We start from the raw sequence: 23,600 nt of genomic DNA, 5'->3' as shown, positions 1-23,600 counted from the left end.
ATACAATAAAGAATTGAAGTGAATTGAACAAAGCAGTAAACGTCTTGGACCTGCACGACACATTCGACACAAGATTATAGAATGAAAGATTTTTCAAATCTCCATGTTAAAAGAATTTAGAAATCGTGTTTCAAATGTTCATATGTTCATATATATCCTCTTCAATAATCGAGCACCTTGTTGTGTACAGTGTAACTGGTGCACTGACTGACACCTAAACAGGAATATACTGTAACATTACTTGCAAAACAATAGACACTCATCATTGCAAACACATTTTACAAATTCAAACCGGTTTCACTTGTGCATGCAACTGTAGTTTGTTCATATCTGTTTCATATGAGTCGTCTTGTCACCTATTGCCAACAGTAAAGCTCTTCCTTCAGAGGACGCTGACACACGAACATTAGATCGGCCCATGTACATGTGGCATCATGCCACCTCCTGGATGTCCCAGAACCTGTTACTACCAGAATACACTGATCTGATTCACCTTGGTCTGGCTGATGACGGGTTTCGTCCCAGAAGGCGGGATTGATTACACTTCCATCAGGCCATGTCCAAATTCCACTGAGCTTTTCTACTTGAAAACCACCCAGCCATATTCTGGCAGCAGCTGTAAACACAAACGTAGATACATTTGTATGTACAACTTGGAAACTAAAGGAGAAAAGACAAGTAAAAAATACATTTACACTCGCTGTTTTATATTCATATAATAAATATAGTAATTTGCTTTTGTAACCAGTGGGAAGTCGATGGTCAAACCAATTGATCTACAGTTTCTTCATTTTCTTTACGAACTTGAGATATATGTGTTTGAATGATGTGTTAAGATGGTGAGCGCTTGGCCCATTACAACTTACAATAAGAATCAGATATCTTGTTCACAAGTGCGTTGATGTCAGCACTGTCCACTTTGATAGGGTATCCGCCGTCTTGATGGCATGTAGTGTTGACTTGGAACCAGGTTTTCCTGGAGGTGTAGATCTTGTAGCAGAGGCCAAGACTACGGTACCACGTGTAACCAGTGCCGCAGTCATCTAAAGAACAATGTACTGTCATGATTACAAAAATGAACTCCTACATACAGAAGGGGTAAGGAGACTTGCATTGATTAGAAATTAGGTTTTTCTTAACGCCGCTTTGAAGAGTATTCCAGTTATGTCACGAGGGGAGGGGGGTTCTCTACACCGGGAAGGTAACGAAGGTATCAAGTTTCACTAAAACAATCACAACTAAGCGCGACCACTCTGAATCAATACCTGTCAAGGACAACATCACAACTCGATATTGTACGAGCACTTCAGTCAAATGGCTTTCACTTATAATGAAGTCTACTGTCTATAACAATACTACTACCAGATAAGACACTGAATTCCAATGAATATAATATTCCTTCTTAGGCATGCAACATGGCTCGAGCAGACGACCTAAGGTGGATCAGCAAAACTCTGTTGGAAAACGTGGGATGAAGGATCATATCACAATATGTAACACCAACAAAAGTTCCATTCTGCTCAATCCTATTCCTCCTTAAACCAAAAGTGACTCGGCTCCAAATATATCTTGAGAGACGACAAGATTGTGCCTGCCTACAATCGTCAGTTTTCACAAAAATACACACAAATGCACGAAAATTGTGATATTCTCCATCAAAGGTTGCAAATGTATGTAAATGTCTGCAATAAATATAATATAACAGATAGTTTAACATATGCTATCATTCTCCCTTTATGAAAAAAACATCAAACAGGGGCTCTTAACTTTTCTGGCGGAGATAAACAACAGAAGAAATCAGTTATATAGAAACACTACGTACATTTTTCCAATACATATCAGCTGTCATGAATATATCACATACATCTTTTCTTCTGCAAGGGTTTCACGCCTTTGTATTTCAGAGATTTGTTGATGAAATACAGCTTAGTTTCTGCAAGGAAGTCGCGAGTTTGCCTGCATTCATTAAACTACAATTTGTCAGCGTACCTCAATACAACTGATCAACTGTTCATTATCTTCTCTTACATAGAATGTTATAAGAACCGGAGATCACAAAAAGACTTGTGCTGATATAACCATGACGACGCATCATTGCAAAGGCCCGCTGGAACCGGAGATCACAAAAAGACTTGTGCTGATATAACCATGACGACGCATCATTGCAACGGCCCGCTGGAACCGGAGATCACAAAAAGACTTGTGCTGATATAACCATGAGGACGATTTCATAGCAACGGCCCGCTGCACATGTACACTCACAGTGTGAGTTCTTAATTTTTTTGAAATATTAACGCCTGTAGAAGAAAGGAACAAAACAACCACTTCAGCTTCTACGGTGTGGTTCGTTATGGTGAATGTCACAACGCTCCTGCTCAGAAGTTGTTTGATCAAGGCAACAACATTCAAAGTCTCAGTAAAGCTTTATAAAATGGTGGAGATGTGGAGGACATTTCCTAATATGACGCATCAGCGACAATAATGATGTCCGAGGCAATTCCCTATTTTGAATTGTACAAGTACCATATGAACAACTGACTTGCCTTTGCATGTGTTTGTAATGGGTGCCATCGGTGGGGCAAGACACTCTCGACTATTCGCGAATAGTAATTCATAAACACATATTGAGTCGGGATCGTACAATCGACTCTGTGTTTGGAAGGTATTCTTTGGTGTATGGAAAGGATTTTGATATGAAACAAAAATGAAACTTGCAATTCGGTAACCATAGACATATTTAGTCAGAGATACGTTTTTGATATTTGAAACTGCTGGGCTAACAATCAGAACTGAGTATTTACTAAATGAGTAATATAATATTATGTATGGGCAGAAATCATTAGCTGCAGTTGACCCGCCCATATTTGAACCCCCTCTCTTAATTTGAAACCTTAACTTGTGAACATGTCCTTAATAGAAGTAGTCTTCTTAAAGAAGAACTAAGAAAGTCTTGAACATACCTCTTCTCCATACAAGGTACTGCATGTTGGTTGGTGTGTTCGTCAAGTCGCGTTCAAGGTACACTTCAGTAGACAGCTGGCACAGGTTGGTGCTACCATCATAGAAAAGGGAGGAACAGTCCTTCTGATAGCAACATCTATACACACAGTCCCCTCTTGACGAGACAGGGACGCCGGGTGGTAGATAGGCCAGAAACATCCCATGGAGCACAACGACCATTGTTAACCCCATTTTCAAAGTGTTTCTCTTCAAGGCTGAAAGCGGTATGGAGTCTCAGCGACTTCAGTCGTCGTATTTTAAGCATTCTCGTGTAGCAAAACAACTCAGCGACTCGCACAGATCGTTTGTATAAATGAAAAGGAATTATGGATACCAATTAGGATCACTTTCTTTTTGTAAAAGCAAATGAGAGACATTTGTGGAAAAATATGTTCTTTCATTCTGACGCACAGAACAAGTATGCATCAATGGATACTGTTCGATCATAGTCAATTGTATCAAAATAAATGCTTCACCGGTTCTAGAGGTTTATAGTAATCAAAGGCGAGACAACCATTGCAGATGCCTACAACATCATAAGCAGGTTTTTGTGAATCACTATCAAATAATGAACATATCAGGTGGGCGTATCCTGCCCCACTTGTGGGACCCGTCATAAGAGAGAGTGAGTGAGTGAGTATGGCTTTACGCCGCTTTTAGCAATATTCCAGCAATATCACGGTGGGGGACACCAGAAATGGGCTTCACACATTGTACCCATGTCGGGAATCGAACCCGGGTCTTCGGCGTGACGAGCGAACGCACCCGTCATAAGAACAACTATTGAGGAAGAGTAATATGATTATGGAAAGGGATGTGTCGCTTTTGTTTGCGTTCGTGCCATAGTGTTCATCAATTCATATATTTGCAGATTGAAATTCTTTAGTTGAAACAGTTCTTTGTATTTTGTAGTTTGAGGATTTCGTACAGAGAGCTGCATCTACCGATGACGTTTGAATTCCCATTGCAGCCTGACAAATAGGGAGAACCGTTTGGTCTGCAGTGAGCAGAATTAATCTCATGTTGAAACTAGATTTTTTATTTTCCCTCTGTATTTCACAATGTTTCCTTAACATACAAACCGGTTATCAGCAATTATGTATTCATGTAATTCTGTGTATAGAGTGACATTCTATAAAGTCGACTACACCAGATGGAGGACTAGTGTTATCACAAAACATTACGTTGCCATATGCCTAACCCAACAATAATATTCACTGTCATAGTTCTTTGAACAAGGTGCTATGGTTTCGTTGTTGCTACTACCACACACACATATATAATTAGACGAATATCTAAACGTTAAAAAGTGGCGAAAGGACGAGAAGAACAAAGAGCATCTTTTCTTCAAGTTTCAATGAAGGCATTTGAATTCTGTTCCTTTCATCATTACTTCTATCAGTATTTGCGCCATGAAATAGATGAATAGAGATATATAGCTCTATGTTCAACAAACTGGAAGAAAAATGTCCTCTTTGATGTTCCGATCATCTGACATCGTTTGACAGGGAATTATGCAGTTACGTTTGTAATGAACAGAACAGGGTCCATTGTTACTACTTCCATCTTCCCCTAACCTGGAAGTACCGGCTCTGTGGTGTCGTGGAATGTGCGTCTGCCCAGAGAGCAGAAGGTAGGTTGTTCGATCCCCAGCCGCGTCATACCAATAGATGTTAAAGATAATTATATTAACTGTATTGTATCAATTGTTTATCTTCCACAACTTCAAGTTAATACATATCACTGGATTGTCTGGTCCAGATTCGATTATTTACAGACCGCCGTCATACAGCTGGAATAATGCTGAGTGCGGCGTTAAACAACAAACAAACAAACACATCAACAGGGGTGTCCATTTGGACCAGATCACTAATTGACATTCATTTGGGTCACTTCGCATGCGACCCGTGAAGATCCGGGGTAGAATAGGTCTTTAGCAACCCATGCTTGCCGTCAAAGGCGACTATGCTTGTCGTAAAAGGCGACTAACGGGATCGGGTGGTCAGGCTCGCTGACTTGGTTGATGCATGTCATCGATCCCAATTGCGTGGATCGAAGCTCATGATGTCTATCACTGGATTGTCTGGTCCAGACTCGATTATTTTACAGACCGCCGTCATGTAGCTGGAATATTGCTGAGTGCGCCGTTAAACAACAAACAAACAAACAAACAAACACTTCGCATGCACATTTCTTACTGTCTCTTGTGTGTGTGTTTATCACTGTACGAATCCGACTAAATAGTATGCATGTGTTTATGAATCTATTATCACATACTGATGATATTGGGTGTTCGGGAAAAGGTAGGCGTATCATAGGTGGACCCGTTGCAAACACATGCAAAGTCAAGTCAGTTCAACTAAAAAACACGGGAACATATGGTACAAGTGAAAGTAGGGAATGTCATCGGACACAATTTTTGTCACCTAATTTTGGAAATGTCTTCCACGTGTCTAATATATAATGTTACTAAGGCCTTGAATGTTGTAACCCTGATCAAACAGCCTTTAAGTCGTTTGACCGTCTTTGAAATCTTCATAGAAAACCCATGCTCGGTAGTACCAGAAGAGTTGTAAACTGCAAACATGGATGGATCTGTTGGTTGTTATTGGTTTGGTTTGTTGTTTTACGCCGCATTCAGCAATATTCCAACAATATGATGCCGGCGGTCTGTAAATAATCGAGTCTGGACCAAACATTCCAGTGATTTACATCATGAACATCGATCCACGCAATTTGGATCGATGACATGCATCAACCAAGTCAGCGAGCCTGACCACCCGATCCCGTTGGTCGCCTTTTACGACAAGCATAGTCGCCTTTTACGGCAAGCATGGGTTGCTGAAGACCTATTCTACCCCGGATCTTCGAGGGTCTTGAGCTGTTGGAATAATGCTCGGCCTAAAGATAAAGCTGATATTTGGAACGTTGAACTTCACCCCATGAATCAAGGAATGAAGCTTGTCCTTCGTCCCTCCCCACTCTAAGAGATCATTCTCTCGAAACACCGATACCATTTGATCACTCAGGGCCATGCGACGTTAAACCCGAAGATGCGTTGATGCCTATGAAACACAAAAAAATGAAACACAAAAAATAGTAACACAACCAAATCAACAGAGCTTCATAACGTATTTATACTAAGTGAAATGCTGTTTGTGAGTGGGTTATTCGGTTTAAAGGCAAACCCTATAAGTGGCGTTACTGAAACTGTTTAATCAATAAAGACAGAGTTGATCTATGGATTTCAACTTCTTTATTCTGTCAAGGCACAGTTGGGGGCATGTGCTGGTACCTTAAGGTTGTCAAACCTGTTTTATAAAGGTACCAGCACATGTACCCAAACGTCACACAAAGAGAAAATATTAGTTGAAATCCGATACACCACCACTCTCGCCATCTCCAAGGATGCATGGGTACTTAATAGCCAATCAGATGTGAGGTCTCTAAAACGATTCAGCTTCATTCTTTACCACCTCATATCGGGAGTTTCGATTTGCGTAAAAGAAATCGTCACAGAACACAGGTACAACCTCATTACTCCGTTTTGTATGGAACCTTTGTGTCTGCCATGGTGAAAATAATATTTATAGCGATGTCTCGTGTGCTATCGCGTTCCTCGCCATAATGTTCATGTTCCCTTGCTATGCTGTTGTGTTCCCTCGCGTTAATTTTCTTGGAACACTCTGTGAATCAGACATAGACGCTCCTTCGGGGTTTGAGTTTTGTCTTGTTGTTTAACGCCGCACTCAGTATGACCCAGAATATGAAGAGAGCGTCAGGGAAAATGATAAATACAATGTTCTTTGGAATAGGCCCGTATACAGCCTCGGACCTATGCAGGCAAACAAACCCGATCATGTCCCTTTTGATAAATCCAATGAAATCATTTATATTATTGAATATTCTGTCCCTTTTGACACTAATGTGATTGATTGACAAGATGCAGGAAATATCATGGCAAACATGCCTCACTTCCGAAATGTCACGCTTGCATCCCAAGTAGCAAGTTGTCCGACTCCCCGTTGTTCTCGGTGCCATAGGTTTGGTAGCTCCCAATCTGTTGACTGACATTGGGAGAGTACCCGTGTTTGCTACCAGGAATACAGCCCTTCTGACAATCTGTGTAATGCAGAAGGAAGCAGTGTTGGGGAGTCTGCACATTCTCCGAAAAGTTCTCGGAGGGTTTGAGGGCAAGGGCCCTGAGCTGATGATGAGCCTAACCAGCCTGACTGTGCCAGGATAACCAAAATCCGCTTTGCTGCATTTTATATTTAAATTTGTAAATAAGAATGATAATTTTTAAAATGGGACAAAACCCTTATATATTCACTCGAATGTACGATTCTGACTAAATCACGAGCAAGTTTTTATGAGTGAGTGAGTGAGTGAGTGAGTAAGGTTTTACGTCTCTTTTAGCAATATTCAAGCAATATCACGGCAGGGGACACCAGAAATGGGCCTCACACATTGTACCCATGTGAGGAATCGACCACGTTCATTCAGAGTGACGAGCGAACGTTTTAACCACTAGGCTACCCCACCCTGCCCGATCGGTGGAGTCCATCACAAACACATGCAAAGGCAAGTCAACTATTATTTGTTATAGAAAACATAAGTGATGAGGGAGTAACATTTTGTATTTTGTCCCCACCAAGCACACCAGCAACACAGCCAGATACACTCTGGCCTCAGTCCTTAATACAATATCAGCTGTCAAGCAGGGATAACAGTCTGCTTCACTAGACACTGGAAATTTGAAACATATTTTAATTGGCAAAGCAAATGACTGATGTGCAGGATTTAAAGTGCCTGATGCATCTGAAACATCCCTGTTTATCGCCTAACTTCTTTGATATTCTCAAACAGCTGATGTCACGGGTCTGTCAGTGCTGAAATTATCTGTTACTCATGTTTGACGTGATAAAGTGACAGTGGAGATGTAATTGTATAAAGTGAGCGAGTTGGGTTTAACACCCCTCTTAACAGTATTCCAGTTATATCACTGCGTGTAAGCTTAATGTGGGAGGAAAGCCCGAAGTGATGCAGGTCTCAGATGTTTATGATGAAACCTATGAGCAAGGGTATGGTGCTGACAAACCTAGAAACATAATCGCGGCGAATCGGGATTCGAACCCACAATCATAGGTTTCTGGCGTGCCCAAGGTAGGCAATTCTGCACAGCGAATAGCTGCGCCTTAGACGACTGGGCCACCCGAAACCCCTGCCAGTGAGGGAAAAACAGCATTGAAGTGGCCTGCATCCTTCTCTGTTATGTGTGGTCTGGTGTCGGTGTAGGAACAACAGCATGGTCATGTCCTGCATCCATCACTGTTATGTGTGTTCTGGTGTCAGTGTAGGAACATCAGCATGGTCATGTCCTGCATCTGTCACTGTTATGTGTGTTCTGGTGTCAGTGTAGGAACATCAGCATGGTCATGTCCTGCATCTGTCACTGTTATGTGTGTTCTGGTGTCAGTGTAGGAACATCAGCATGGTCATGTCCTGCATCCTTCACTGTTATGTGTGTTCTGGTGTCAGTGTAGGAACAACAGCATGGTCGTGTCCTGCATCCGTCACTGTTATGTGTGGTCTGGTGTCAGTGTAGGAACACCACATGGAAGTGTGATGCAATAATAACTGGACCAAGAAATGATGCATTTTTGTGAAAATCAGGTCATCTAGGAGCAGGTGAGCCCCAACTTGCACACACACAAACACATAAAAAAACATACTTATTGACAGTTCCCATTTATTTCACTATGCACCAATCTGGTCACCCTGACCTTACAAGAATGATCAGTCATCATGTCTGTATTTCTTTCTTGTTAATGAAGTTTGTAGATGATAAAATCTATCATAAACCAGGTTCTCTTCTATTGACATATATCAGATCAGCAGTACAAAAATCTGTCTGTAAATATAAAAAGGTATTACATTTTTGTCCTTTTCAATAATGATGTCTAGTTCTGCGTTTCAAATGATGGGAAATGTTTCAGATGAAACTAATAAATATATATTTAACAATATGAAAGAACAATGATGATATAACAAAAATCTCAATAAGAAAATTAAAACATTGTGTAGGGATTGTTCACTTTGAGATTGACCATTTCTTTCTTGGGGTGGAGGGTTGCTGGCATTTTGTTCTGGGGAGGTGAAGTGTTGCCAGCATTTTTGTTCTGAGACCAATTTAACTTTTTTCTCTCAAACCTTTCAGTACCTTTTCAGAGAGGAGCCTAATTTTGGGAACACAACATATTTTTCTTCCCAGGACTTTACAATTTTGTATTATTTTTTTTACTTCATATCATGTTTAGGAAATGGTCATTTTTTAATATTAAAAGGGACATGGGGGTCAGAGACTGGTCTTTGGACTACATCATATTTGACACCCCTCCATATAGTTGTGATACATTTTGGTTCACCTGCCTTAATTTTTTAATGGAGGTGCAACCCAATTATTTTTGTTCAATTTAAAATTTTATATCTATCTTTAATCAGACCTTCTCCACAATCCTACAAATTATATGTTCTCGTACTGAAAGCAAATCTAGAAAAGGTATTAATACAATTTGAAACCTCAGAGCAGCTGAAAGATGGATATGTATATTTAGGATATTAAAATTTACAATGGCTCAGTGCCCGTGTACACTGAACTATACAATACATACCGTATTCGACGTAATAAGCGCCCAGGGCGCTCTCATAATTAGAAACATGAGGCTCTTATTAGAATATTATTTCGGTGGAAAAAACAGTGCTGAAAAATAAATTTTGTGGTTTATGCTGACAGCCTGAAATGTTTATATGCGACATATATATTTTTCCAGAATTTAATTGCCTATAATTAAGGATGCATATGACACACGAGTGTGTATTATACGCGAATAAATAAGTCTTGTGTACATTGATCAATCCAAAGGGGTGCTAATTGGGATTGTTCACTAGCCAGTATATACGCAAATATCGCCATGGGCGCTTATTACGTCGAATACGGTAATGTTTGGGCAGACAAACTGTGGGATCACACTTACCCGTTGTCACAGAAACTTTACACATGTTCGCACTTCCACACATATACACTTGAAATACTTTGTCCAATGCACCAAATTCTTTCATAACCAGGACAATCTAGTTTTTCATTCTATTTCTTCTTGTTTGTACAAAAAATGAATCTATGATCTTAGAGATAGCAGCCCTTGCGTACACTGGGAAGACTCCCAAGTTCAAAATAACATAGCCATCAAATGAGAGACTTGCTTTCCACTGGCGCCAGTAGGTCTGGACATTGTCACATAAAACATTTATAGCACTTACAGAACAGACTGTATCTTAATAAAATCCAATGCTATTAAAATCAGATATTTTACTCTGACACAATTCCTCTGCTTGAAGATCTGAATACGCCTCCATAAGAGGTTGCGTCAGATGAACCTTTATTTAACTTTGATCACCCAACCTAAATGATGTGAAGTGAAATGGGGTTTAACGTCCAATCAATATTGTTGCACTAACATAGCGGCCTGCATGCACTTTTGGAAATTTTGATTTGTACAAACAAAAACTCACAGAGATGACAAATATCCCTGCGATGGTACTCCCTTATAAGGGTAGATGCCATGGCACTTAGAAATGGCAGGGTGAATACAATGTCCACACCAATAATATGGCACTGCCTTTTTTAATTACCATCCAATTTTATCGTTTTTGTTTTCAAGATACAGAACTCAGATATTCTGGCCTGAATGCTCTGGCTCTCCCTCGTACCAAGAACTTAGAAGCCTGGATGCTTCTCTCCCTCGTACCAAGAACTTAGAAGCCTGGATGCTTCTCTCCCTCGTACCAAGAACTTAGAGTGAGTGAGTGAGTTTTACGCTGCTATTAGCAATATTCCAGCAATATCACGGCGGGGGGGCACCAGAAATGGGCTTCACACATTGTACCCATGTCGGGAATCGAACCCGGGTCTTCAGCGTGACGAGCGAACGCTTTACCACTAGGCTACCCGACCGCCCCTCCAAGAACTTAGAAGCCTGGATGCCTCTCTCCCTCGTACCAACAACTTAGAAGCCTGGATGCTTCTTTCCCTCGTACCAAGAACTTAGAAGCCTGGATGCTGTCTGGCTGATCAGAAGGTTCACCTGACATGACCTCCTCTGGAGACTATCACACCCGAGTAAAGGATCTGATTTTAATATGGTTGTCTTAAATCAATTATTTGGTCAAAGGAGATGAATTGTTCATGTGAATAAAAGTATTGAATTCTTAAATAAATCAGCCAATAAAATAATTCTTGAACAAATTTGACATGTGAACCATGATGCAGTTTTTTAAAGTAAATATTTGTCATGTAGCTCAATAGACACCAGCACGTTTGGAATTTTTACAATAACATTTAGATTAAAAGAATATAAACTAAAGAGTAAAAATGTACTTCCAAGAGAGGAAATAAATTATAAACATTGCCATTAAAAATGTGTCATTTCTAAGATAGAGTAAAACAATTTTTGATGCTTCTAAAAGAGACTTTCGACACTTAATTCTAATAGTAAAATTACATGAGTAGTAAAATTGCATAAAATGATTCTTGATTTATATTACCGATACTGCAGAAATTAAGCATGGAATATTAACTATAAAGATCAAAAGAAATAAAATAATGAAACAATCACATGATAATTTTTGGTTGGGAACAGTTGCCACTGAACAGATCAGGGCAATGAAACATTTACATAAACATGAATCTAATGTTACTTTGATGGTAAAAAAATGTATTGGCAGTCTTGTTTCAACTCCTAAATAAAAGGAAGCTGATGTCAATTCCTCAAACTGATTGTAAACTAAACTAAACTAACAATAAAATAATAAATGAAATGTAACATAGAAAACGAAAAGGAACAAAACAAAATTGCTCAATATGAGAAGGTACGTTCTAATATCATAGTTGATCGAACGGATATATCCTAGTGTTGACAGGTTAAAAATATTGCGGAAAATGATGTTTTAGATACCAAAACTTAATATTTTTCACCATGCATTGCAGAATGCTTTGCAAATACTATATTCTGGATGTGGTTATTACATGGGCAGATTGTTTTCAAATACCTAATCTATGGATCCACAGCCTCAAATACCTCACAAAATGAAATGTGCCTTTTCACCTTGTCTGTAAATATGTTTTGGAATATGAAAAAATAATCCATTAAAGTTGGTCAATGCAGACAGGAAGGTAACCTCTAGTATAATTAATATACAGCTTTTCATTTATTTTATAATTATTTTTCTAGATGCCCAATCCAAAAAAGAAGAAATTTTAGTTTGTGTTTCGTCCTTACGATTTGTTAAGCAAACCAAGTGCAAAAAGAAACATCTTGCCAATTTCATCTTATAAGGCTACATCACATTAATTTCTTTCTCTGAATCAAACAGCAGAAGGAAACATAATTTAAGAAAATGTTTGTATCGATGTTAATTTTCTGTAAAAGCACCAAAATATAGTTGTCAACAAACAGAAACTAATCGATGCGAAACAAAATTTGGTAATTATTTTGTAATTTTCTCAAACTAAATTCTAAAAATATACCAATAATTTTCGTGGCAGTCAATCTGCCGGAGTGCTTCATGTTCATGAGGACTGCTATTCTAAATTTGCAAGGTATTTATTTAGACTGATTACTTCAAGGGCTGCTTCTTGGTTTGTTCGACATGCATTACGATTAACTCCACTTTTATTTCCACGCTAATATCATAGTTTATTGTAAAGAAAAATAACATGAGACTATGAGGTACCTTTCCAAATGATAAAATATACAAAATTCATTGTCACAGTAACCAAAATCCCTGAATATGGAGAAGAAGAAACTTTAAAATGCCAGAGTGTCACTCTGAATCTTTGTTGAATGATAACACTAACTTTGCTTCACCGAAGCAATTATCATTAACGATGAATCAGAACTTGTTTCCAGGAAACATGCACATATATATGTATGACAATTTCTATCACAAACTTGTCACTATCACACGCCGTCATGTGAAGGTGGACACACTGAATCAACCCATGGCAGCTTTAGTCCCCTGTGAACACAGATTAGAACATAACCCTGTTGTACTTCTTGATATTGACTCCACATTTCAACAGAAGTAGGCATGTTTGCAGTCAGAATCGTCCAGAAGTTGCTGTCCAAATCCTACAGAAGAATTTTCTGTTTTCAGCACAGAGACATCATCAAACTGATCTCAAAACACTTTCAACAGTTTGCACCAGTTTTGATATTCATAACAAGATAGATCTTTAGGATCTGTAAAACATATATATATATATATACCTTGGTCTATCAGGGACCTTAACTCAAGTGTCAAAAATAACTCATTTGAACTTTAACCTAATCAACAAAGGAGCTATTTTTCATCCTCAGAATGTTTTTCGTTGGAAGTCTTGATATGGTCGAAATCTGAGAATTGCACCCAGCACAATCTTTTCTTAAAGTCGGATCACTAAAATGGCCACTTGGCAATCTTAGAAACCTCGTAGGAAGGAAACAGTCTGGTTCCTCCCATTACAATTCTTCAATGCCTGGAATCATTTCCATTTCAACACTGGGTCCAATATATGCAGCACCTCAGAAGTGTGGAGTTATGTCCCTTGAATTATTGAAATGGGAGTTACCTCCCTTCCTCTACCATCTGCTTCCGGTCTTGAGTGGTTGGTCCTATTTCCAGCTTGTACTATGTTTGCACCTTCCCTTTACTGACTTGAGCAGGTGTGATGCCATTTTGTTTTGTGAGTCCATGTGTGCCTTCCTTCTTCTTCTTTTCTTCTTCCAAGGCTTTCTGCATGTCTGTGTAGTACTCCAGGGCTTTCCGTACTGGCTCAATGATTTCGGGCTGCAAGTGTATTGACAACAATTTTCAAAAGGATGAAACCTAAGCAAAGTGATAATCATAGAGTGAGGTTGGTTGTCACCTTAAGCTGTATTTTGAAACCAATACCCAATCTCATTAAAATCAGACATTGGTTCTCGATACCGCTAAACAAAGACCTGAGGACATCCCATTACGGGTCACGTCAGACCGACTTTGCGTGAACTTTGACCGACCAGAAGGCAGCTTTCTCGTGCTTTACGGCACTTATTTCAAATTAGTGTCTATGCTTCGAAACATATTTTGACTAATTCTCGATTACAAATTTGAAACCTAAACAAAAGAACATTCTGGAATGGCTAATAGATGGTCCAGATTGTATGAATTCAGTCGTTAAACCTGTAACTATCGTTCGGAATACCCCGTGTTAAAGTTTTCGAGGTTGTATGATTAGAAATCACATTCCGACTGTCACTTTCATGATCTGGGAAGCGACGCTCTCATTGGTTGGATGAAAGGTTGTTCTGACGTGACCCCTATTGGGATTTCTTGAGATCTTTGTTTAGCAGGAGTGAGAACTAAGGTCTAATTTTAATGAGATTGAACCAGTACCAGGCAGGATCAAGAACTGGCTTTAATTTAAACCAATGGATAAGTGAGTTAGGAGTGAGTGAGATGGATTCAACACCACCTTAAAAACTATTCCAGTTATATCACGGTGTGTCACCTTGATGTGGGAGGAAAGCCCCAAGGGGTGACTTAGAAGAAAAGCATACTGTGTTTTCAATGAAGAGCTATAACATCTGTAGATCTGACAATGTTAAATTGAATTAACATTCAAAATTTTCCTTAAGATTTGACATACACTGTCCTGGTCAATTCTATCGTATTTTCTGTACAAATACATATTGCCACACATCCTTTGAATTTTGTTGGAACTACAACTCTTTGTAAGCAACAATGAGACATGTCATTATTTCAAAATGCCTACTGATAATGATAAAGACAGAAGTACTTTGAACTGTTTCAATCAGAGGTGGATATGTTGATTTCAAACCTCTGACTGACCAATCAGAATCAAGGAACTTCCAAAGTCATGGTGGAACATGGAAGGTGGGCTGGGATTTCTTGGAAAAATAAACTTATTGCAGAAAAGACTGGGAATAAGAATTGAAGCCTCAGGTTTGTTGTTTGCATGACATCCCAATGAAAAAAATGTTTCGTTCAACATTTCAAATAAAAACTTGTAAGTCTCCAAGCAGTGACCGAAAAACAAACATCCTTTTTCCTTCCTTCCCTCCCCAACCCCAGCCAAAAAAATAATTGAAATACCGTATTCGACGTAATAAGCGCCCCGCTCTTATAAGCGCCCACGGCAACATTTGCTAATATATTGGCTAGTGAACAATCCCAATTAGCACCCCTTCAAGATTGATCAATGTAAACAAGACTTATTTACTCGCGTACAATACGCACTCGTGCGTCATATGCACCCTTAATTATGGGCAATTAAATTCTAGAAAAATATATCTGTTGTACATAAACAGTTCAGGCCGTCAGCATTTACCACGAAATTCATCTTTCAACTCTGTTTTTGTCACCAAAATAATATTCTAATAAGAGCCCCCTATTTCTAATTTTGAGAGCTACCTGGGCGCTTATTACGTCGAATACGGTATTAAATAGTTGGTATTGTAGCCAAATGATCATAAATTGCATAGGCTATGTGTTGAGAAAAACAAGATCACTATTTTCCTTCCTTGTCAAATATTCACCATGAACAAAAACTGACCCTAAACGTTTTGTAAATAAAAAAACGGTTACCTCCACTTTGGGGAAGAGGCTCCCAAGAGCTTCAAACAATGGCAGCAACACAAACTTGATAAAACCAACTTGAGACGATGGCTTTGTGACCTTGTCACGGTCCATGAACGGTGCAACAGGTAAACCCTCTAACTTCTCAAGGTCACTCTGAAAGAATCCATTTCAACCATGAAAACAAGAACAAGAATATTGACTCATTTTCATAGGTTTCACCAATCAGAATAAAACTCACCTTACTTTCAGGACCACAAGAGAGCATCTCAAAAGTTGGATGTCAGATTAAATTGTAAATTCTGTCAGAGATTCCTGTTTTTTTACTGTTCAAGTCAATAAATGACAGCTCCAATTACATATTTACTTGGGAAATAACGGGTTAGATTATGTGACATGGGGTTTGATGTCGCATCTAAGATTATTGCACTTTAATAGCTAAGTGCATACACGTGTGTGTGTGTGTGTGTGTGTGTGTGTGTGTGTGTGTGTGTGTGTGTGCTTTTACTAGTTCGGACAAATGCCGATATTATAGTGAGTGAGTTGGGTTTAATGCCGCTTTTAACAGTATTCCAGTTATATCGCGGCGTGTCAGCTTAATGTGGGAGGAAAGCCTTAAGTTTTGCAGATCTCAGACGTTTACCACTTCGATGAATCGTATGGTGCTGCCAAACCTAGAAACATAATCGGGGCGACCCGGGATTCGAACCCACAACCACAGATTTCTAGATGACTGGGCCATCCATGCCCCCCAAATTATAGAGTTAGCTTGCTGAGGTAGCATGTCGCAGACCTTCGGACTTTCCGCTCTGGGTGGATGCTCCACCACTAGACCACGGAGGCGGTCTGGGAACTAACAGCATCACCATCACAGGTGAAACAATAAGAAATACAAGTAAACTTGTGCCAGATCAAACACCTTTGTTGATTCACAACTTTTGTTGTGCTAGATTTTCAAAAATGAATAACAAAATTCTTTTGGGAGGGGGGTCTAAATACACTAAGAATTAACAGGTTCCTTATCCGACACCACACTTTTGAACCGCGTCCTTAACATTTGCTGAGGGAATAAAGAAAAAGAATCAATTTATATATTCTGAATCATATATTTTTGTACACAAATCTATCTTCTCTATGAAATTGATAATTAATAGAGCATAATATAAATCATTTTAAAGTCTTAAGATTACTGAATTTACCTGATTGAAAAATTCTTGTAACAAACAATCCAACCATGGTTCGGCAACTTCCATGGGTCTTACTTCATTGGAAATGTCAGCCACTTTTATTAAAATCATCAACAGCTGAGAGGTAAGGACAAAAAACAGAAAAATAAATAAAACTCAAAAGTGAAAACAGAACACACATAAAATGGAAACATACGGACACCAATATTGCCCAAAGAGCCATTAATTCTTGAGTTCAAAGTTCTCTTTACTCAAGTATGAAAAACACTACTGTATGTCTGTACTTTTTTTCTGTTAATTGAGGAGCAAGAGAGAATTTTCACAGTCGACAATACTTAAGTATGTCAATCTACAATGCTGTAGAATGGGAAGGTGAGGTGAAAAGGGGTTTAACGTCGCGTCCAAGATTATTGCACTTATATAGCGACGTGCATGTATGTGTGTGTGTTTGTGTGGCTGCTTGTACTAATCCGGACTGATGCCGATTTATAGTGCTATCTCACTGAGATACCATGCCTCAGTTTAACATGAATACCCCACTCAGACACAGTATACTGACTCCGAGCCGACCAGTCCTTGTTTTAGCCCCTTAATGCCGAGTACCAGACAGGGTAACAACAAGTTCCATCTTTTAACGTCTTTTGGTATGACGCGGTTGGGGATCGAACCCCGAACCTTCTGCTCTCCGGGCGGTCGCTCTACCACTAGACAACGGAAGCGGTCTAGAATGGGAAGGACCTGGGTTTGATTCAACTATCATGTGATGACCTTTAACAGGTAAACAATGTCAGTTTACTAAGCTGCAGATGGGTACCCGGTAGAACCTGCAAAGTTGTACTGGCACAATTTGTGAAGCCAATTCTTTGTGTCCCAGACTCCCAGTCATATTACTGCAATTCTGCAAAAAACCAACCTACTCTTATACAACCTCAAAAAAGTTCTTGAACTCAAAATTTAATGGCCCTTTTTTGCAAATGTAAAACAACAGATGTAGAAATACATTCAGTGCATGCATACAATAGAAATGAGAGAACACTACTGAACACATGGGAATAACTAGCATGCTGTACTGTAAAATAGAATTGAAAAAGAAAAACAAGGCCACACAAATCTAAATTCTTATTTTACTCACAAACCTACTCTTAAATTTGAAAGTAAAACAAAGTTTAAATGCTGTTTCAGAAAATATCCTTTAATGAATAAAGTTTTTAATTTTCATCATACTGACAATGAAAGTTCATAAAACAAGAAATTAAATTGGTCGGCACTAACAAAGAAGTCATGTGAGGAAATCCTGTATTATGTTCTCACTACGAATAAACACTTAATAAATAATGTTCCTTTGAATAATTGTGTCTTATAACAAGTAATCAGTTTTGTCTGATAGACCTTTAGGGGCGGTCGGGTAGCCTAGTGGTTAAAGTGTTTGCTCGTCACGCCGAAGACCCGACATGGGTACAATGTGTGAAGCCCATTTCTGGTGTCCCCTGCCGTGATATTGCTGGAATATTGCTAAAAGCGGCGTAAAACCACACTCACTCACTCACTGATAGACCTTCAATTGTAATACAGTCCACCTCTCCCCTGGCCTTTAATTGTCTGTCACGGTCCCTGAACATTCCACAGAGAAAGGAAAGCACTTGGCCTAAACACATTTATTACTTATTTCTGTCTTCGTCTTTTCAATTTTTAACCACATGTCAACCTTAATGATTAACTTAATGTAATTTGAAACAGAACATGAATATTTCTATATGTATTACAGACATATTATTAAATTTCAAAAGTGAAAAATTAATATTTACAAATGTAAATGTTTTTTGAATGAGGTCAATTATTATGTCATAATGTTGAAATATTTAATTTGGACATTTGGTACTAGGACTAGTCGGTTGATTGATTTTTCTCAACTTTAATGATAAACAGTTAACGTCTATTTTACACCCGGCAATATTTTAAGATTGTTATGTAATGTTAAACTTTTGAAAGAAAATTTAAACCCTATTTACAATTACAAAAGTGTTTTGATGTTGTTTTAATCTTCACAACTATCATGACCTCTAACTCTAGGCCCCTTTTTAAGGTGCAGATTAGAATAGGTCTTCAGCAACCCATGTCTGTTGTAAGAGATGACTAACAGCATCAGGCGGTCAGACTCTGACTTGGTGGATGCATGTCATCATATCTCAATTGCATAGATCGATGCTCATGATGTCAGTCACTGGATTGTTTGGTCCATATTTAATTATTTCCAGACTGCTGTTATATAGCTGGAAAATTGCTGTATGCAGAGTTAGACAACAAACAAACATACCAATGTAATCTCAATTCTTGAAATAAATTCAGAATCTCTTAAAAGACCTATGAGGAAGAGAGTCAGAATCTGTCAATGATTGGGCTGGTTTGTTGTTTGTTGTTTAACGCCGCACTCAGCAATATTCCAGATATATGACGGCAGTCTGTAAATAATCGAGTCTCGACCAGACAATCCAGTGATTAATATCATGAGCATCGGTTGGTTGGTTGGTTGGTTGGATGTTTAATGCCGCACTCAGCAATATTCCAGCAATATGACGGCGGTCTGTAAATAATCGAGTCTGGACCAGACAATCCAGTGATTGATATCACGAGCATCGATCCACGCAATTGGGATCGATGACCTACATCAACCAAGTCAGCGAGCCTGACCACCCGATCCTGTTAGTCGCCTTTTACGACAAGCATAGTCACCTTTTACGGCAAGCATGGGTTGCTGAAGATCCATTCTATCCCGGATCTTCATGGGTCTCATGAGCATCGATCCATGCAATTGGGACAGATGACATGCATGAACCAAGTCAACGAGTCTGACCAACCGATCCCGTAGTCGCCTTTTATGAAAAGCATAGTCGCCTTTTACGGCAAGCATGGTTTCTGAAGACCTTTTCTACCCCGGATCTTCACGGGTCATCAATGATTGGGAACTTAGGGTATAGGAGGCAATGCTCCCTTAACCTGTTTTACCATAACAAAAAGGCCAAATCCTGTACCAGGAAATGTTAGATGTACTAAATGACAAAACAATATTTCACATCTTAACACATGTAACTACATCGTGAATACAGAAAAAGACACCATCAAAATTCTGCACAGGGTGCTTGACAGCTTACTTTTCCACAAATTTCATTTCAGGAAAAAGAATTTGGAAAAAGTCTTAGAGTGGGTGATTTTTTTTCACCACAATCAGCATTATTCCAGCTATGCTGAACAATGAAAGTTAGGGATCATGAAAATTTTGGAGATATTTTATGAAATTATGTGCTCAGTTATCACTAAAATAAATACCACAAAATAATATTCTTATGTCAAAAGGTTCCACTTGACAATTATTTCTGCTATCACAAGCCCCTATGCAGATGGATACAAAAGTCATGCATGGAAATAATCAGAAACCAGCAGGCACCACGGTGGAAGCTGAAAGTTGACAAAACAGAAACATCGGGTCCATCACGGTCTGCAAACCTGATTAAAGAATTCTTGCAGTAAACAATCCACCCACGGTGCAGCGACATCTAGCGGCCGAGCTTCGTTAGAAATATCCGATACTTTCATCAGTATCATCATCAGCTGAGAGTAGCATTTGGGAAAAGTATACAAAACATTATTTGTCTTAAAATTCATTTGATTAGGCCAAAAAACAGTGACACTCAGGCAGGTAATAACTTCAGTGGCAAATTTCTCTTTGTATTTGGCCAAGTTGGAAATGAAGAGTTGAGGGAAATGTAAAATATTTTAAAATTAATATACAGAAAAAAATGTTTTCTTAAGATTTTTTGTGTATATGGACCCCTGTCTGAGGAGCCAGTTTTTAGCCACAGCAATAATAGCTGCTGTGGTGAAGATATATGTGAAGATATATTGTTGGTCTGCATATAAACAATCAGGGCATCTTCTTCATCAACATAGCCTGAGAATACAAGGTCAGTATAACCATGGCAACAGCATGTAATTTATTAAGTCACAAAACATTCTTTCAAGAAAGTATTAGAGGAGATTGAATAATTCTTAAAATCTGGTACTGCACTGATCACAAAGCACTGTGTACTTTCCAAAAACAAATATCGAGAGAAACTTACCCCTTTTAGTTTCATTTAACCCTTTTTTAAGAAAATAAGAAAAACATCGCGTTTCAAACAAAGATGATTAATACAAAAACTAAAAACTCCAACTAAAAATGTTTACACATTATGTTTTTATATTTTTGATTTATTTAAAAACATTATTTTTTGTTTCATACATACCACAGATCTATGTTCTTTGTCGGTAAAGTCAAACGTAGATACGATCGATTTGAATGAGTGTAGAATCTCATTGTGTTTTGCCATGTCTGTTGCTAATATACACCTGAAACATGAAATGTTCATTTGAACCGGAAACATTCTTCATTCACAACAAAGAAAAACAAATTAGGATTACTTAAACATGTATTTCACTGTCTTGTTTAAATCTGAAATGTCAAAAACATAAATACAGTCAAGTCTCGTTTATCTGACAGTCGTTAATCCAACAATCGACTTTATCCGACCCAAATGATGGGAATCAAATGATTTAATCAGTGCTATTTAGACCCGGTAATCCGACAGTCTCCGACACACCTAATTTATAAAGAATTACTGAAATTACTCATTAATCAGTCTCGTTAATCCGACACAGTGATCAGCGTACTCCATGGTCATCTGCCCGTGAATACACAGCCCGTGTTTTGATGCGAGACAAGTCGGCTGGTAGATAAACTTGCTGAACAATAAACAATTAATGAACAGTTAGTGTTTGTATAGTTATCTATCATGTAGTTGTCCGATTTTCGATCACGAACATTTATTCTTAATTTCGTTTACCCGATATACTCGTTAATCCTACATAATCATATGCAACCAACCATGTCGGATTAACGGGACTTGACTGTATACAGTGGGACAGGATATCACAAACTGCAAAGCACCTGGAGAAATCAGCTTGTTACATATGTTGATTGTTATGTAGGTTTTCTCTTGGAAACGTGGACGAAACAAAACACAATAATTGCAGAATGTATATGATTAATATTAATGTACCAGACAAGCTTTATCCAAGGACGGGAAAGATAGACATAAAACAAGTAAAACAAGTTTAACAAGGTTGAATCATCTCCGCGTATTGTGTTGATTCGTCACTGAATGAGTTAAGCAAATTGTCAGTGACACGAATACATTGAGCGACATCTCCAATTAGCTCAACACTTACTAATTAGAAGTATTTGGGTTGTCGATCAATTATCAGTTCACTGTATGGGTTAGTTTGCAGTTTAGAGTATGTTACATACATACATTAGGGCTGGGACGGGTAAGTCAGATACTTGGGTAGGTTGGCTACTGAGTAGGACTCGGGCACCCATAGGACTACCCGGACCCATGGTTCAATGAGTCACGTGATATATTGTCTAATGACAAAAATGATCTAGAGCTCCATGGTCACACTACAAGTCTATAAAGTTGGCATTTTATTCCAACCATGCATCAGTCATTCAGTATCAGTCCTAGACGAATAAAAAAATCTTCTGTCTTTACGAGGTGCATGACAAGGGAGACAACTGTGAGTGAGTGAGTGAGTTGGGTTTAACACCGCTTTTAACAGTATTCCAGTTATACCACGGCGTGTCAGCTTAATGTGGGAGGAAAGCCCGAAGTGATGCAGGTCTAAGACGTTTACCACTTCGGTGAAACCCACGAGCACTGGTATGGTGCTGACAAACCTAGAAACATAATCAGGGCGAACCGGGATTCGAACCCACAATCATAGGTTTCTGGCGTGCCCAAGGGCCGCAACTCTGCACATTGAATCACGGCGCCTTACACGACTTGGCCCCCCGTGCCCCCGGAGACAACTGTGGCTATACGTACTTAATCATGCCCTCCCGAACCCGGCGGTACTCATCCCGGGGAAGATTACGTAGGATGTTACACTGCTTCTTCTCCAGTATTTTAAATGCCTCTGCACAATGGTGGTTCTCTAGGGGAGAGATGTCATTATACCGCAGCGCCAGCTCCGTGCGAGCATTTATCTGCAAACAAAACATCACTGATCATGAAAGAGCATGATTTGTTGCTAAATCTATCCAATACACTTTTATGTGGCCATATTTACAGCTCAACACCTTCAAACAGAGCTCGTTTACTCCCCTGAATGTAAAGCATGTTATTTGAAACTAAAATCCTTAAGGTAATATAGATACATAAGAAAACAAAATTTCAAAATTTGATCTCTACGGGAAAAAACACACCCTTCAACTCCATGTGAAGTGATTTTGTCAGATTTTGCGATTGATTAAAATGAACATTTCCTTGGTGTTCCAGCACTGATTCATTCGTTATAAATCTCCAACCAAACAAATTATCATGTTGATGAACTTTAGTGTATATGACTGACTCATAGCAGGTACTTAATTACCAGATACAGGGCATATTTCATGTGATGCTACTATATCTCATTGCTCCAGCTAAATATGCAAGGCAGTTTTTCACCTACCTGATATGCATTGTTATACCCCGGGTGGTCAAGGTCGTGACAGATGGCGGATGTGATGAGAGTGAGTATGTCGACATCGTCTAACATGGACGGCAAATCGATGAGCCACGTGAGGCCATACATCTGAAACATAGGACCGTGCGTCAGGCCAAACACTCGTCTGAAACTTGGAATATGTCAGTTGATATGCCT

General features: G+C 38.9%; 2 protein-coding genes across 5 annotated transcripts in view; both read right to left on the bottom strand.

Moving 5' to 3' along the window:
* Positions 1 to 356: 356 nt before the first annotated feature.
* Positions 357 to 3,192, bottom strand: LOC139471173 (C-type lectin lectoxin-Lio3-like). Its single transcript, XM_071253448.1, has 3 exons — positions 2,961 to 3,192; positions 867 to 1,043; positions 357 to 616 (listed from the first exon to the last, which is right to left on the bottom strand). Exons 1-3 carry the CDS (start codon positions 3,190 to 3,192, stop codon positions 357 to 359), a joined length of 669 nt encoding a protein of 222 aa, XP_071109549.1.
* A 6,790-nt stretch (positions 3,193 to 9,982) lies between these two features.
* The window catches only part of LOC139471492 (high affinity cGMP-specific 3',5'-cyclic phosphodiesterase 9A-like), a 90,355-nt gene continuing 76,737 nt past the window's right edge, over positions 9,983 to 23,600 (bottom strand). For 3 of the 4 annotated variants that reach the window (XM_071253846.1, XM_071253848.1, XM_071253847.1), the window contains exons 8-13: positions 23,409 to 23,531; positions 22,784 to 22,944; positions 21,146 to 21,248; positions 16,878 to 16,982; positions 15,688 to 15,834; positions 9,983 to 13,887 (exon numbers count right to left, since the gene is read on the bottom strand). In XM_071253846.1, the coding sequence (XP_071109947.1) occupies positions 13,729 to 13,887; positions 15,688 to 15,834; positions 16,878 to 16,982; positions 21,146 to 21,248; positions 22,784 to 22,944; positions 23,409 to 23,531 (798 nt within the window). In that variant the 3' untranslated portion in view covers positions 9,983 to 13,728. Of the gene's footprint in view, positions 13,888 to 15,687; positions 15,835 to 16,877; positions 16,983 to 19,786; positions 20,472 to 21,145; positions 21,249 to 22,783; positions 22,945 to 23,408; positions 23,532 to 23,600 lie in introns of those variants that run through there. The other variant, XM_071253849.1, reaches the window with a different exon arrangement.

The sequence above is a fragment of the Haliotis cracherodii genome, unplaced genomic scaffold (genome assembly GCF_022045235.1).
Source record: "Haliotis cracherodii isolate W230 unplaced genomic scaffold, xgHalCrac1.p SCAF_22, whole genome shotgun sequence".
Classification (NCBI taxonomy): domain Eukaryota; kingdom Metazoa; phylum Mollusca; class Gastropoda; order Lepetellida; family Haliotidae; genus Haliotis; species Haliotis cracherodii.
This window is presented reverse-complemented; position numbering and strand designations above follow the sequence as displayed.

Coding starts and splice junctions, on each gene's coding strand:
- LOC139471173 (XM_071253448.1), bottom strand. CDS start 3,192: ATGGGGTTAACAATGGTCGTTGTGCTCCATGGGATGTTTCTGGCCTAT. Junction 1,044..2,960: donor GTACCTTGTATGGAGAAGAG/GTATGTTCAAGA, acceptor ATTGTTCTTTAG/ATGACTGCGGCACTGGTTAC. Junction 617..866: donor CAAGATATCTGATTCTTATT/GTAAGTTGTAAT, acceptor TTGTGTTTACAG/CTGCTGCCAGAATATGGCTG.